Raw genomic sequence first — 14,929 nt, 5'->3', positions numbered from 1 at the left:
CCAGATTGTCATCGGCACCACAGTTACGGCATTTACATCTTCATTGGCCGGATCACTGTCCGCTGCTCAATCGAAGGACTGTGCGGCAATTGTATCGTCCTGTCCATTTGCACAGACTGGTGAGCTCACGCAGTCCTCCCAGGAGACTTCCTACTGATACCAACCAGCATGCGTATCGGACTGGTGCAATTACTCTTGTAACGACCAGGGCAGCTGTTGTAAACAGGCCAACCCACAATCCTGTCTCGTCGCAGCCAATCTCCAAGACCCCTGTTTCAACATGGAGAACTCAGTTATCCTCTGTACAGCAACAGCAGATGCCGATTGCCTCTGCTACGATAGCGCAGGAAACTACAATCCGTCCAGCTTTGACAATATGGTACAGAGCTGCAGCCAGCTTGCAGTGACAGCGTCACCAAGTCTCTTGAGTTTGTTGACAGGTTCTAGCGGCTCGTTGGGTTACTGCACCAAAATCGCGGGGCCGAAACATAGTCCAGCGGCTACCAGTAGTGGCTCAACAGCATCTGCGACAAGTAATCCGATTCCCACACCTGCGCAGACAGGTGGGAAGAGCTCGGTGTCACCGACTTTAACTGTGAGCCAAGCTGCAGACAAAAAGAGAAAGGTGGCTCATCACATGACAGGCATCAGCGACATCGAAATCTGGGGCACTTCCCTTGCTTCAGGTGAGTGATTGTATCACCAACCTATCAGGCATCTGCTGAGACATCGCGACTGACATCTACTATGAGTAGGCGCCTCCCATATGTTTGATATTGATTTGGGTACTGGCGATGGTGTGGTCTCACTCGACTCCTTAAAGGTGGTTTATTCTTCCGGGAACGTGATGGGGTTTGCTTTTCTCTACTGTACGGAGTGGGGCGGGAAGATGGACTTCCAAATCTGGGGTTGACTATCGATCAGAGGCTTGATGAGGCTGAACGTGCTGAGCAATCAGATCTTGTTTGGTCACGGCTTCCCGTGCTTGACTTCCAATCAAATGTGATCTTGAAAAAAGCGGGAATGGAATCGATACCAAATGCAGGCAAAATAGGCGTTGTTCTGTGCAACCTTATTATAAAGAAGAAAGAGGGAATAAGAAGATTTTTTTTAAACTATGCTCTCGGTTAAGTAGCTTAGATTTTCACAGCTCCCAATAGATAGACCCGTAAGGTTACTTTATCTGCGCCAGCTAGCCAGGGGTAAGCTAGCTAAGCGACGAGACAGAAAGAAAAAATTCCTTGCTCCTCGCGCTCCTTCTTTCTTCTTTAATTTTTTTTATTAAATTAAAAGGCGATTATTTACTTAGAGAAGTAAAAGATCTATTTTATTTTAATGAAGGTGCTTAGCTTTCACGTGATTTTGTACTTCACATACGTGCAATTATGTGTTTAGCAAATCTGATCGTTTACCCCTAAGAACCCGCCGTATTCCAAGCGAATTACTATCTCATAAATTCGTAATCGTGAAGGTTAACAGTCACCGAACCTTCCATTTTGGATTTGCCATTTCGATATACCAAGAGCAATCCGTACGCACTTCAGTCCAGGTTGGTTCAGTTCATCAATTCGCTATCAACCTATGCAATCTCCCCAACCACAAATGCTCGCCCGTAATGCTTCCATTCCCTTTTGTTTTTCAGTTCCCCAACCCAGTGTCATGATTTATGCCACGCAATGCGAACTCATTCATGATGCATCCATTCATCCACCGCCGCACGATTGCTTTTGATAGACTGCACAAACGAACAAGGAAAGAAGGCCCGCATATGAGTAGAGAAGAGAAGAGGCGAGAAGAGGAAAAGGGGCGGGGACTGCAGAGCAGCTCGTCGAAAACCATCTTCCGAGGCCGCAAGGAAGCAAACATGAGCTCGGAATTAACAGAACACGTTCTGCAACCGAGTGCCAGTTGCAGCCCTAATCGTCTCTCAGATCGCCGTACTCCCAGAGACTCCGACGTGCTTCAATGGCCTCTTCCTCTCTCTCCCTCAAAACTTTCAGGACATCGCCGAAGCCGCGCTCCCATGCTTTCAACTTTCGCGGTACCATGGCGTGACCTTCGGTGATGATCTCCGTATTGATACTATCTGTCAGCTTCTCACTGACGGTTGGATCGTAGAGGGTGATGTAGAGTGTGCCTTCTGGTGCAGTATAGTCAACATTGGCAACCAACTCCTTGCCTTCAGTTGCCTCGCCGAGGAAACGAATAGCATCTTGCAGATAATCCGTATTAGTCGGGAATTGGAGAAGAGACAGGACAGCGTCGACTGCTTGTGGTTTAAGTGTCTGAGTCGAGAATTGAGCCTGTGATAAAGGTCGAAGGCGGGACCAAGGCATCTTCTCGCTGTTGCCATAATCAATGTAGACAATCTCAGCTTGCTTGGCCGCGCGGTCATTGGAGCGAATGCGGGCGCGATACCATTGATTGTCCTCCGTAAACTTGGCCGCCACGAAGTCTCCTGCCTTGGGGTCCTTCTCCAGTCCCTTGCTGTTGGCGGGATTCAGATGGAACGACTTGAATTGGCTCATCATGGTTTCGAGTTTCGCGGTCCCTTGGCCTATCGTTTGAAGTTTCAACTTGCCATTTTCGTCGATGTGAGTAACAAGGACATCTCTGTAGTCCTTCTCTCGGGGAACAATGGTTTCGTGACCATTCGTACCATTCGCGGGGCTTGCTTCTTCTTCCGGGATATCCATGGATTCATCCCAGTCGACCCAAAGACCCTTTCTGGCTTTCTTAGCTCTCTGCTCAGCAGCAAGTAGCTCGGTGGCATTTCCAGACTGCTCGGCTGAATAGGCATGGACGGTTGCGTATCCTTCCTCCACTAGAATCTTGGCAAAAGACTCCTTATTGATGTAGAGCTCACCAATGAAGCCACCGACCTTATCTACATTGTGCACATCGATCTCAACATCGCGTTGAGTCAAGCGTTTGGTGGCAAGGTCGTGTGCTTCCTGGCCGAAAGGCTCGCCCTTGTCCTTCTCACCTCTAGCAGATTTAGGAGCTCGGATACCGCCAAGAACAAAGGTCAGCTTGACGTTCTCGCGAGGAATGAGAACGGTAAATCTTGAACCCCCCTTGACGTAATCGACAATTGCTGGAATCTTCTTTTGGCGTTGCAAAGTAGAAAGCTGGATCTTGGCCTTTTGAAGAGTTTCCGAAGCATCGACATACTGCTTTGCCTTGGCCGGCTTGCCAGACCACATCCCCTTCTTCTCTTCCTTTGCTGTCTCTTGTGCGGCCAATAATTCGTCGTAATTCGGAGCTCGATCTGTGTCATCTCGGCGATGTCGGACAACTGAACACCACCCTTCCTGCACCAGAAGCAGGCCGATGTTCTTGTCATTATATGTGATGGTAGCAACCTCCTTAGCATCATACTCTCCCGCAGCAGGTCGTGACCCATCGATGCTTAGTCTAACATGCTTTCCGATAATCTTCTTTCTAAGGTACTCCTTAGCTTCGTCACGGAAGGGTGCCTCAGTTGCTTCGTTTTGTCGAGGGCCTCGAACACTGCTAATATTGATTCGCTTCTCAACACCCGCTCGATTTCGGACGAAGATAACGTCAGCGCTGAAAACTCTCGTCACTTGAGCCTCCAAGTTTCCTCCTGGGCCCACGGCCTTTGCAACGTGGTCCTCGAAAACTCCTAGCTTTGCTGATTGGGCTACCTTCTCAGCATCCCGCAGAGGAGCCATGTCTGCTCCAAGAAGGGTGGAGTGGAAATCTGTGCATCTAGCAAGACCAGCTTCCAGAAGATGCTTTGCAATCGAGCCGTGTTGAATATGCTTGACGGATGCAATCAGCTGGCCCTGCGGGCTGAGACCTAGAACGTCGATCTTCACTTTTCGATGCAATAGTCTGGTCTCGACAAATTGTCGCGAAGAATTTCCGTGCTTTTCGGCCGGCTGAGTTTGATTGTTCGATGGATTCACACGTTCAGTGGTAGGAGCACGAATTCCAGCAACCAATGTCATGACTTGAATTCGTCAACGGATATATTTTATGAGAGAATGAAGGAATATCTTCTTACCAAGAATGTGCTTGGTCGGGGAAATCAGTAGGCGAACAAGCATGCGGTCGCCACTCAATATGCGTTCAACTATTGCATCAAGGGTCTTTCCTTTGTAGGTCTCCAAAAAGGCCTGCGAGTCGCCCAGGTCGTTCTGAACATCGATGCGAGCGAGATCCGGTGACCAGAGACCTTTGTCGTCATTGCGAGCCTTTGCTTCGAGAAGGCGAAGGTGATCCAATTGCTGAAGTGCTTCTTCCGAGTCTTCCTTTCGGCCAGCATCTTCTCTCAGCTTGAGCCACCCCTCCTTCACCATCTCCTCAGGCAGTCGACGTCCATCATTCAAAACCACAACTCCGTACTCGCGCTTTGTGTTCGGAATGGTGTAGAGGACCTGGAATTGAATGTCTTTCCCCACCGCCAGCTCCCGTAAGGCATCGCGAGACTCTAGGGCTCCTATTTCATCTGCATCCTTCTTCAAGTGGGGTGCCGTGCAGTAAGCAAGGGAGAAAGTTCGCACGGCGTTCGGATTTTTGGGTGCAGTTATAATCAAACTGTCACCACTCAGCACCGACTTCACCTTGCCGTTAAAGAATGGCCTAAACCCCAAAGGTTCGGTCAGCCTTGTTCCAAATAATAACATTCAAAATTGGAGCTCTCACATGTTGTATCGGGAAGGGGGGATGTTTGGTGGGGGTGTATTCTTTTCGAGAGGCGGACTCAGAGGAGCTGGAAATGGTTCAATCAAATTAGCAACTGTTCCAGAATTCTGTGAGGCACTTGAATCTGCAGAGGCCTGGCGTCCGCGGTTTTGGCCAGAGGCATAGCCAATCTTGAATGTCCGGACAGGCATGATAGCGGAGCTGAAGTGTTTGGCGTGGGGAGCGATTGTAAGTGCAAATGCAAAGGGCAGGTGTGGGCGCAAGGCGCAAAGACTAATTGAGGCGCCTGAAGATCGTAGAAGTGTTTGTGCTGAGCGACGGAGTTGAAAAGAAAGTAACAGTGCTCTGAAATGTCTGTACAATTTGCAGTGGTTGTTGAAAGGCAGTGCTGCAAGAGTTGATGTTTTAGGAAGACCGACGGGAGATCGAAGTCGAGAGGGCCAGTTGATGATTTTATTTAGATGAAGCGGTCGTGAATAGCGCAGAGCGACGTGGAGTGAATTCGAAATTTTCCATTTCGTTTTCTCTTCCCCACAAAGTGTGTTCTCCAGTGGCTGGTCGTCAAGAGGACAAAATCGGACATCCTGCAGCAATCCGCACACGGTAAAGGAGACATGGCCACTTACATAGCAACCCAATTCTTCTAGAAGTCTCTGGTCAAACAATCACCGCAATCACAGCGTCCAATTCGTTGGTTCTTAGATATGTTGTAAGAAACAATGTTATGTTAATGCCAGATCTTTGTTGTTGTGGGCCACAAGAAGCACACGACGACTTCATTTGTTTCTGCCCTGCCAAATGCAGGGGCGGTCAACGGATCACACGTGATGACGAGGAGAGGGGTTGAGGGGCAACTTCCAATTGGGTTCATACCCAGATGACTGTGGACAGCACGGAATTCACAGGACATTTCACAGATATTGTTTATGTTAATGTCAATCCATATTTGTATGCAATCAGCGGTGATTCTCAGTTTGACTACCTAAGTGTATAAAGCCATTGATTGCTTTTGTTCCACCTTAGCCACCCATAATGTCCCCTCACCCGTTCATAATTTTTGGAAGGATGATGCCTTTATGCCGCAATGCCAATGACACCTACACGAAGTCAGTGAAACCTACAAGCAATTATTTAAAAATGAACCTACCGCAAGCAGGGCGAGTACCAGCGTTGCCAGTCTTCTTGGACTCCTCGTTGCCTCCTTGTCCGAGATCATCAGTTCCGGAGTGGACAACAACTGTACGCTGTAAAGAAGTCAGTGGTCAGCCTGTACAGAACTTCTTGCTCAACATACGCCGATGACGCTCTCAGGGCCGATCAGCTTGATCAACTTGTCCGTGGTAGAGCCCTTGCCATTGCCTTGAGCATCGGTCTTGAAGTTGCCAAGGTCGCCAACATGGCGGATCTCATCAGTTGGAGCACCGTGTGTCTTGCCATGGGGGTTGACTGTTCCATCCTTTATCAGCCTGGTTCAGAATATGTATGTTCAACAGCCGCTCACAGTGGGGGCCGGCGGAGGTGCACCCGTTGGTGTTGTCACCGAATTGATGGACGTGCATGCCACGCTCAGCATTGGGGTCGTTGCCAGTGATATTCCATGTAATGGTAGTGGGGGATGACTCCGATTCCTGCTCGAAGGTAACGGTGCCGGTAACCTTCGAGTCACCTCGGACGGTTGCGACTACAACGGAGGAACAACAAGTTAGCCTGGACCAAGAGAGGGCTATAGAGAAACCAGATTGAAGAGAGGCTCAATAAGCGGATGCTTGCGAGGAAGGAGCTTCGGCGTGCCCATCCGGGTTGCCGGTTGCTCCATTGGGTTGAATCATGCTCATACTGGCTCGAGCCAGTCAATGATGCCAAGACAAAGCAGAACCGGAGCCAGGAAGGAGTATTCGATATGTACGACATACCTGCTTTGACCATTTTGCTGGATTGGATTGAATTTGATGATTGGACTGAACTTTCTAGTGGTGGTTGTTGTTGAAAAGGGCGGACACTTGAAGAAGTGATGGAAATACCCCACTTCCGAGGGACAGAGCTTCACAGCTTACAAAGGGACACAGTGATGTCAGTTGGCCCACGTGAGCGGTGAGCGAGCCTCGTTTCCGATTCTCTTTTCGGTGGATCAATATTTCACGGCAATCAACATTTTATCCGATGAGGAAACCTGTCTCACACCGGGCTGTTTAATTCGAAAGGCACCTTGCGCTTGGCCTCAGCAAATCGATAACGAGCAATAAGGTGTCCCTCCTCCCCCTGAGGCAGTGCCCTAAAGACTGGCCGGAAAGTCTCACATGTACTTCCATGGTTTCGGCGTATCTTGACGCACAGCTTTGAGGCAGGGGTTACGTGCAACATCTTGAGTATGTCATCGAACGGCCTCAGCATCCGACAGTCCGAAGAAATCCTTCTTCTGAGGTTCAGTCTATCCCAGAATTCCGAGACCGCTCCCCTATATTACGTGGCCAGTGACAGTGAAGCTCGAAAGGTAAAGCTGCTTATTTGCGAGGTCGTAATCAACCCCTCCGAAGTAAAGTCGGCTCCCTGCGAGACACCGGAACGCGGGATCTTGAAGTCCTCAAGATCCTCTGAGGCCAGCAGTCGGAAATGTTATCTTTCTAGCGGTGCCCCGTACAGCCATTAGGCGTGTTGCGAATCGTGCAGAGCCATCTATCGAGACGATAACTATCCACCGTATTTCCGTGTGATGGCGGGGTCAAATGGGCAGGACAAGGATTTCGAAAGGGATTCCGTCTTATCCAAATCCAACATCAGCGCTCCTTAGGAAAGACTTTCTTTGACGATTTCCACTTGGCATAGAGCTTACTTGCGATTCTCCACTAATAGCTGCCAGGAGGAAACGGAACACAATGCTCTGACTGCAACGCATAGATTCGGGGCCAGCGAGGAGTTTCAGAGAGGTCGAGTTCTGGCTTTGATATTAGCCACAGGGGTTTGTAGGGCTGTGTGGCGTAGACAGAAACCTTTGTCACGACAAGAGGGGCTGTGAAGGCTGTGGCCTGGAGAAAATAATCAAGCTCTCCAAATCATTTATGCATAATCGTAGAGCAGTGTAGGAAATATTTCAGATCTTTCTCACCAAGAACCCTTCGATTTTGTAGGAAACATCGCGCATAGAACAAGCACATTCGTCGCCTCACAGCTGTACGAGGACTGCAGCCAATCATCATCCAAAAGCGACTTGCCTCAGCTTCATCACATCTTTTTGCTGTCACATCAAGTCTGACTTCAACCACACGCGCCCTCTCCACCAGGAATTCGGCTTCCCTACGACTTCCTTCTCCTGCTGACCGATCCATGAAACTCTCCCGCCGGCTTTGAGAGAATCCGGCTTGCAGAGCCTCGAGTGTTGGCAGCCTGCCGCCGCATCAGAGTCGACTATCGACGCGAGCGACGGACGAGGGCCGGCATCGAAAGCACCCACGACGGGCAAAACTCTCGCGACCGCTGCGCATCGCGATCGGCAGTGAAATCAATCGAACAGGCGAGAGAGAGAGCCTCGTGGAGGCGGCGCGGATGGGGTTTTGGATGGCACTTTGAATCGATCGCGCATCGCATACCAATGAGGCACGACTCGTCGTCGACTCCCAATAACTGGCCACGAGCCAAAGATTGCAGGTCTTCTTTCTAGACCCTCAGTCGTGGCTACGTACAGAGACCGGGATCTCAGGCTATCTGTTTGACTCGATTGTGCACCAATTCTGCCAACCGCGACGATGGCTTTCAACGGGAACAGTCAACGACGGTATGGGCATGTACCTCCAGCGCAATATGGACACCCAGGAGCTCAAGCCCTAAATAATCCGCCTCAAGGCTTGGGCTTGCACCGGCAGTCAAGTTTTGACAATGGCGATGATGCGGCGTTCTTCGATCCAAACGGGAATAGATATCAGAATGGCCCACCTCCGATTCTAGAACGAACTCCCATGCCACAGGAGGAGATGTTCATAAGCAGTCCAACAGCCCACCCATACAGCCCTCAGTCGCCAAGCCAAAGCACTTTTGGGGGCCCGGCGTTGTCAGGATATCAACATCAGTACCAACCTTTCCCCGCTAGCGCTCAGTCTCCCCCTCTGCCGCAGATGCCTTACAACCCCCAGCATTTTGCTCGAACTCAATCCCAGTCGCAGCCAAATCAGTATCGACCACAACCTGCCTACACTCCACCGACGCCGACAGCTCATCAGCCATATAATCCGGCCCTGTACCAGGCTTCCCAGCAACAGCCTCTGCGGCAACAGTCGGTCTCTAGCTACAATCCTTATGCGCAAACATACAATTCTGCGGCCATGCCGCAAGTGCCCCAGTCTCCATCGTTTTGGCCCCAGACTACTCCGCAGTATGGAGCTCCTCCAGTACCTTCACGACCAATTTACGAACAGCACCCCTCCAACCCGGTATACACTCCGTCTAGTTCGGCCCCTCTGCCACCCCGCCAGCCTTTGTACAATCAACTAGGTGTATCCTCTGCTCCGTACCCCACGAATGGAGGAGATAACTATAACCAAAACGAGTACAGGACACCAACTGCAACGCAAGCATCGTATCCAGATTATTCGGCTTATGTGCAATCGCAGCCATCTCAACCTGCTTACAACGAAGATCTCACCTCATTTGCAAATAGAACAAAAGTTTCCTCCAGCCATTCAACTCCCGCGTATTCAGAGCCTCCGTTGTCCCAGAGCACCTCAGCCAGCGGTGGACTGCAACGACATCCTACGCTAAGGCCCTTGCCGAATGCACCAATTGATGATGTTGGCGATGTTGACGATTGGAGGATGAGTGAGCATAGCAATGCAGAAGAAGGCTTATCACAAGAACAACTTTTTGCAGACATCGGGGATGCCCTTGGAGCGTCGGGCTCGTCAAGGCATGGTCGACCGCAAGGGATGGATCAACACAATGGAGATCTGCTTGATAGCGAACTCCAAGACCTTCATCGCTACAACTCTAGGGCTACCACAGTTGGTGGACAAGCAGGTGTTGAACGATATGCGTCAACAGCCACGACGGTAAACGAGAACAGTCTGGAGACGACCCACGATGATTACGACGACGATGGCGATGAGAGCGATATTGAAGCTGCAGCTGGCCTTGAAGCCATGCGAATTGCAGAGGAACAGGATGCTCGCGGAGGCACCGGAGCATTAAGTTTTAGCGGAGGCTACGAAGGTGGACATTCTACACAGCACCAGTCACAGGGAGAGAGTAGTGACAGTGACTACAAGCACATGGATTTGGGCCTAATTGGCGGTGGGTACGAGGCTCACATGTCGTATGGCGACGATCTTGGAGGCTTGAATACGGAGCACAGCAGCGAGATGGAGGACCAGAGTCGACCATTGCCAACAGCACATGATCTTGGAAGAGAGCGATCCGACAGTTATAGCCGGACACCAGCTGCCGGGCTCGGAGGCATGACGGACTACTCGATTCCCGGAGTTGGCGATATCCACCCATTTCCCGCTTTCGAGGCTGCCAGAGTCGACACCTTTGGCACCGGTGGACTGCAAAGACCAACATCTCAATCACACCGTCTCAGTTTTGATGAGGGTGATGAGCAAGTTTTGCTACACTCCCGATTATCCGAATCAAGACTCAGTGGTAGATCTGGGAGCGATAGTCCATCAAGAGACGACATGCCGGAGTTGTTCTACCATCCTGGCATGAGTTCCGCATCTTCTTACAACCGGCCTCTTCCTGCTGTGCCAGCACCATTGTCTGAGAACTGGACGCCTCAGCTCTTGCCTGCTGGGAGCTATAGAGGTGCACATCAACATTCTCATTCATATTCATCAAGCACCGAAGCAGCCCGACCATCATACCCTCCAGTTGGCCCCGACGCTTATCCACCACAAAATATGCTCAGTCCTGGTGGCCAATATGTTCCCAGGTCCTCTTCTTTATCGAGTCATAGCAGTACACCTCATGCTGTACCCCCAGTCAGATCAAAGACCGATGCCGAGGAACGCCAAGCAAGGCAGAAAGCGGCTAGAATGGGCATTCGTTCTGCAAGTGGCCTTGATGGATATGACATGGGAGGCACTCCACAGTCTGGAATTTCTCTGGATCTTCCCGCATTGCCAGCCGGCAGACGAAAGAAGTTTTCTCCTTCAAGGCTAGCAACATCGGATCACAACAAATGCACCGAACCGTGGGCTCTGAGTGGAATTGCTTCCTGGATACGGGAAATGGCTGGTGGCGACACTGGGGAAGGAGAGTCGGATCTTCGGCAAAAGACCATAGAGGATGGACTTGTGGCTTTGTTTACGCACAAAGTGCCAACCATGAATGCCGCTGATGCTGAGACACTGAGCCAGAGAGTGGTCAAGTCCATGTTCGATGCAGGTATTCTAATTCCAGAGGAAGAATGGGTGAAATTTGGCCAGGGTACGATATCTGGAGTCCTTTGGCAATTGACTGGATCCGGTTGCTATTCTCCGAAGGTGCATGAACACGAGATACACGGACGTTGCTACTCCCACCACTGTACGCGGACTTTGAAGAAAATCAACCTCCAAACACATATGTTAGAGCCGTCTCGGAAATCGGAAGATTGGGTGACCTTCTTCAAATTAACAAAAGAGCTACTTGAAGGGGCCAACAAGAAGGAAATCCTGCGTCAGAACAATCTGCATGAGATTGTGATGTCCGAAGATCTCTACATGGATCAGATCAACGTCCTTCGGGTGCTCTACAGAGACGATTTAGCATCATGGCAGCCACCCATCATTGGCAAAACTAAGATCGCAAAATTCATAGCTTCCGTGTTCGGGAAGGTCGAGGCCATTAAAGAAGTCAATGAAAATTATCTCCTTGCCCAGTTGAAATATCGACAAAAAGAACAAGGCCCATGGATCATAGGATTCAGTGACATATTCCGGGAGTGGATTAGGAAGGCGAGAACTGCATACATAGAATATGCTGCTGGCTTCCCCTATGCGACATATTTAGTGCGGAAAGAGGCGGACAGGAATTTGCTCTTCCGGCAATTTCTTGACCAGGCCCGAGATAACAAGCTCTCTGGCCGCTTGGATTGGAATACGTACCTCAAAGCACCCATTACTCGACTTCAACGTTACACCCTGCTGCTCGGGACCGTGTTAAGCAACATGACTCAAGATACCGAAGAAAAGTCCACTCTGGCTACAGCTATTGAGGAGATCAAGGCAGTCACCCTTGAATGTGACGCAAAGGTGGATGAGCAGTCGAAGAAAGTGGAGATGATTGAGCTGCAATCCAAACTTCTCCTCCGACCTGGAATGGAGCGTGTTGAGCTCAATCTTGACCATTTGGGACGAGAACTCATATTCAAGGGAGATCTTCAACGGGCTGGTGCAAACAGATTCACATGGCTAGAGACTCACGCCATTCTATTTGACCACTATTTGGTTCTGGCCAAGACTGTTACCAAACCAGACAGTGGAGCTGGTGGACGCAAGAAGGAAGTTTATGATGTGTCGAAGCTGGTAAGGTCCCACCTTCTTTAGCCCGAAGCGCTCGCTGACTTTTCCACAGCCAATTCCAATGCAGCTCCTAGTCCTAGAGAGCACCAACGATGACCCAGTCCAAAAATCGTCCGTGAAAGGTATCGGAGCAGTTACTACCGTCACCAAGTCCTCATCAAGCACAGCCTTGGACCCAAGAATAAGTCGCACGGCCACGAATGGCCTTGAGAGGTCGAATACTCTGGAGCATACCAATTCGAATAACTCGGTAGCAACGATTTCATCAACTACGAAGCTTGCGCCGAGTGCCACAAATGATGCCGACGCCAGATCTATGTTTCCCTTTCGAGTTAAGCATCTCGGTAAGACGGAGGTCTATACTTTGTATGCCCCTACTGCGCAAAATCGACAAGACTGGTGTGACAAGATACTCGAAGCCAAGACCCGGCACGCAGCGTCTCTGTTTGAGCAAAACGCTGAGCCCTTCCGATTACGTGTCATGGCAGACACCGCTTTCGCTTACGATGTCATGTCTGCTGTTTCTCAACGGAATATCGTGTCTGTCAGAGGGACACCATTGGATCGATCAATCCGAGAGATGGAGAAAACTTACGCTGCTGGACCTCGGCCTGGACCTGTCTGCAGAGCTCAAGTAAATTGCGCGACAGCTTTCAATTGTTATGGGAGGTCGATGGTTGCCATTGGGACTGATTACGGGGTTTACACTTCCGAGGCAGATAATCCTAGAGGCTGGACTAGAGTGAGTGTACTGCAACCTACCGCCTGACTCAAGCTAACTCGTTTAGTCTATTCAAATGTCTCGGGTGACGCAAATAGCGGTTCTTGAGGAGTTCTCACTTTGCCTAATTATCGCCGACAAAGCCCTGATAGCGTACCATCTTGATGTAATTGTACCGATTTCCAACTTCCCAGCACCACACCATGACTCAGCTCGTCGTGCACCACAAAAGCTATCCGGAACGCGCGATGTTTCCTTCTTCGCCACGGCAAAGATGAAGGATCGGACTCTTGTTTTCTACAAGAAACGGGAAGGCCTGCACTCAACCTTCAAAGTCCTGGAACCCGTTTTCCAAAAATCTACAGAGAAGAAGTCCCGCCTCTTTGGCAAGAAATTCGGTGGCGGCAATACAGAGTTCTTCCGGGAATTCGACGAGTTCTACATCCCCACTGAATGCTTCACAATCAATCTTTTCCACACCTACATTGCCATCTCGACACTGAAAGGCTTCGAGCTTATGACTTTGGACAAGAAGGTTCCTATGAGTATTCCTGATACGAAGAATCCAGCAATTGGCAATATTGCGTATCGCCTCAACGGCCAGAAGCCACTCGGCATGTTCCGCCTATCCGACGCCGAGTTTCTCCTCTGCTACGAAGAATGCGGTGTTTATGTTGACAAGCACGGCGAGGTCTCTCGTTCTGTGATCATGGAGTTTGTCGGCAAAGCCAAGACGGCGGCCATGTACGGCGCCTATCTCGTCCTCTTCGACAGCGACTTTGTCGAGGTCAGAAATGCCGAGAATGGGCGACTGAGGCAAGTCATTGCTGGGAGGGATGTAAGATGTTTGGACTATGGTATCAATCCTCTCGGAGCAGGAGGAGCGACAAGTCATATGACTCCCACAGGTTTCGCAGGGGCTGCGGAAAAGAGGACGCTGAAGCTTGCGATGGCGCATCCAGAAATCGCTGGGAGCCAGATTGTGCTGGAGATGGTGCTTAATGAAGGCCATTCGGAGTGAAGAAGGCTTCATCAGGACGATGATACGAAACAAATAACACAGAGCCGCGAAGCCGCGAATCTTTATGGTTGTCTATGACAACTGGGAGCAACAGCACGATTATGAGAGGGCGTGGGAAGAGCTGGAAGACGCAGAATCCAGACGAGAAAGAATGAAGAAGTGGATCGACCCTCGCCTTCCCAGCTTCCCTTCTTATATGCTGTTCATAGGATATCTATGGTTAATAGGCGATGAACTCGACCTCTTGTCTTTTATGTGGGATGTTAGTTTTCATGCAGGACAGCGGGCGTTTGGTGTTTTGAGTGCCTTGGATGTACGACTTAACTCGCTACGTTTTCATCTTACTTGATTGCCTTGATTAAGACAGAAAAACTTACTTCGGTAAGAAGGACCTTGACTTCTTATTTTTGTCAGGTCATGTGAATTTGCCTTTATTAACGAGGATTCTTGGGGAGGCTTGAGCAAATCTTCCTCGAGATGCCATCATGCAGAGCTCGCATAAGGTGCGGGGGGCTGTTTCCCTCAGGCGAATCGGAACCGCTCCCCCAAAACGTGACCACAGGTTTCCGCCCCCGCAGAACGCTCTTTGCATTCAGGGTGTTACGGAGTTAGACGTAGGGCGTTCATTGCCGACGTTTGCAAGCAGAGGACATAAACAAGACAAATAAATTCAACTCACAAGACCGACAATCCTGTTTTGCTGAGTAAGGTGAATCATCAGACCTGCGTTGCTGACTGTTGGGATGGGATCTAGATCAACGGAAACGATTTCAATTTCCTCGAGGCCGGACGACTGTCAGCCGTGAAGCGGAGGTTCGGAAAAGAAAAAGGGGGCGCCAAGTGAGCCACTGTGGCAGAAGGTGGGATGTCGATGTCTCAGAAGCCGTCAAAACACCTCATGAGACGTGCAAACAGCAACAGCACACCGTCCTCGGAGCTGCGCTCGGAGAAATAAAAGTGAAGAAAGGGAAGAAAGGGAAGAAAAACTAGGAATAGATTCGGATTTTAAGTCCCAGCCGGATG

General features: G+C 50.1%; 4 protein-coding genes across 4 annotated transcripts; 2 read left to right on the top strand and 2 right to left on the bottom strand.

Moving 5' to 3' along the window:
- The first annotated feature begins 13 nt into the window (after positions 1 to 13).
- Positions 14 to 807, top strand: K444DRAFT_336367 (uncharacterized protein). Its single transcript, XM_024871986.1, has one exon. The coding sequence runs from the start codon at positions 281 to 283 to the stop codon at positions 692 to 694; it is 414 nt and encodes a 137-aa protein (XP_024740324.1). The 5' UTR covers positions 14 to 280; the 3' UTR covers positions 695 to 807.
- Positions 808 to 1,916: 1,109 nt separating this feature from the next.
- Positions 1,917 to 4,865, bottom strand: K444DRAFT_523253 (uncharacterized protein; the record flags this gene model as incomplete). Its single annotated transcript, XM_024874272.1, has 3 exons — positions 1,917 to 3,979; positions 4,034 to 4,611; positions 4,675 to 4,865. The coding sequence occupies 3 exons, from the start codon at positions 4,863 to 4,865 to the stop codon at positions 1,917 to 1,919; spliced, it is 2,832 nt and encodes a 943-aa protein (XP_024740323.1).
- A 737-nt stretch (positions 4,866 to 5,602) lies between these two features.
- Positions 5,603 to 6,821, bottom strand: K444DRAFT_661413 (cupper/zinc superoxide dismutase). Its single transcript, XM_024886581.1, has 5 exons — positions 6,588 to 6,821; positions 6,176 to 6,355; positions 5,969 to 6,120; positions 5,822 to 5,918; positions 5,603 to 5,771 (listed from the first exon to the last, which is right to left on the bottom strand). Exons 1-5 carry the CDS (start codon positions 6,598 to 6,600, stop codon positions 5,749 to 5,751), a joined length of 465 nt encoding a protein of 154 aa, XP_024740322.1. The 5' UTR covers positions 6,601 to 6,821; the 3' UTR covers positions 5,603 to 5,748.
- A 1,593-nt stretch (positions 6,822 to 8,414) lies between these two features.
- Positions 8,415 to 13,906, top strand: K444DRAFT_523280 (rhoGEF protein-like protein; the record flags this gene model as incomplete). The annotated part of the gene is made up of 3 exons (XM_024874273.1): positions 8,415 to 12,167; positions 12,217 to 12,906; positions 12,953 to 13,906. 3 exons carry the CDS (start codon positions 8,415 to 8,417, stop codon positions 13,904 to 13,906), a joined length of 5,397 nt encoding a protein of 1,798 aa, XP_024740321.1.
- Positions 13,907 to 14,929: the final 1,023 nt, after the last annotated feature.

This window comes from Hyaloscypha bicolor (genome assembly GCF_002865645.1).
Source record: "Hyaloscypha bicolor E unplaced genomic scaffold K444scaffold_52, whole genome shotgun sequence".
NCBI lineage: Eukaryota > Fungi > Ascomycota > Leotiomycetes > Helotiales > Hyaloscyphaceae > Hyaloscypha > Hyaloscypha bicolor.
This window is presented reverse-complemented; position numbering and strand designations above follow the sequence as displayed.

Excerpts from the sequence above, each read along its gene's own strand:
- K444DRAFT_336367 (XM_024871986.1), top strand. The coding sequence starts at position 281 with ATGGAGAACTCAGTTATCCTCTGTACAGCAACAGCAGATGCCGATTGC.
- K444DRAFT_661413 (XM_024886581.1), bottom strand. Across the intron at positions 5,919-5,968 it reads GCCCTGAGAGCGTCATCGGC|CGTACAGTTGTTGTCCACTC; the intron begins GTATGTTGAGCA and ends ACTTCTTTACAG. Across the intron at positions 5,772-5,821 it reads TGGTACTCGCCCTGCTTGCG|GTGTCATTGGCATTGCGGCA; the intron begins GTAGGTTCATTT and ends GACTTCGTGTAG.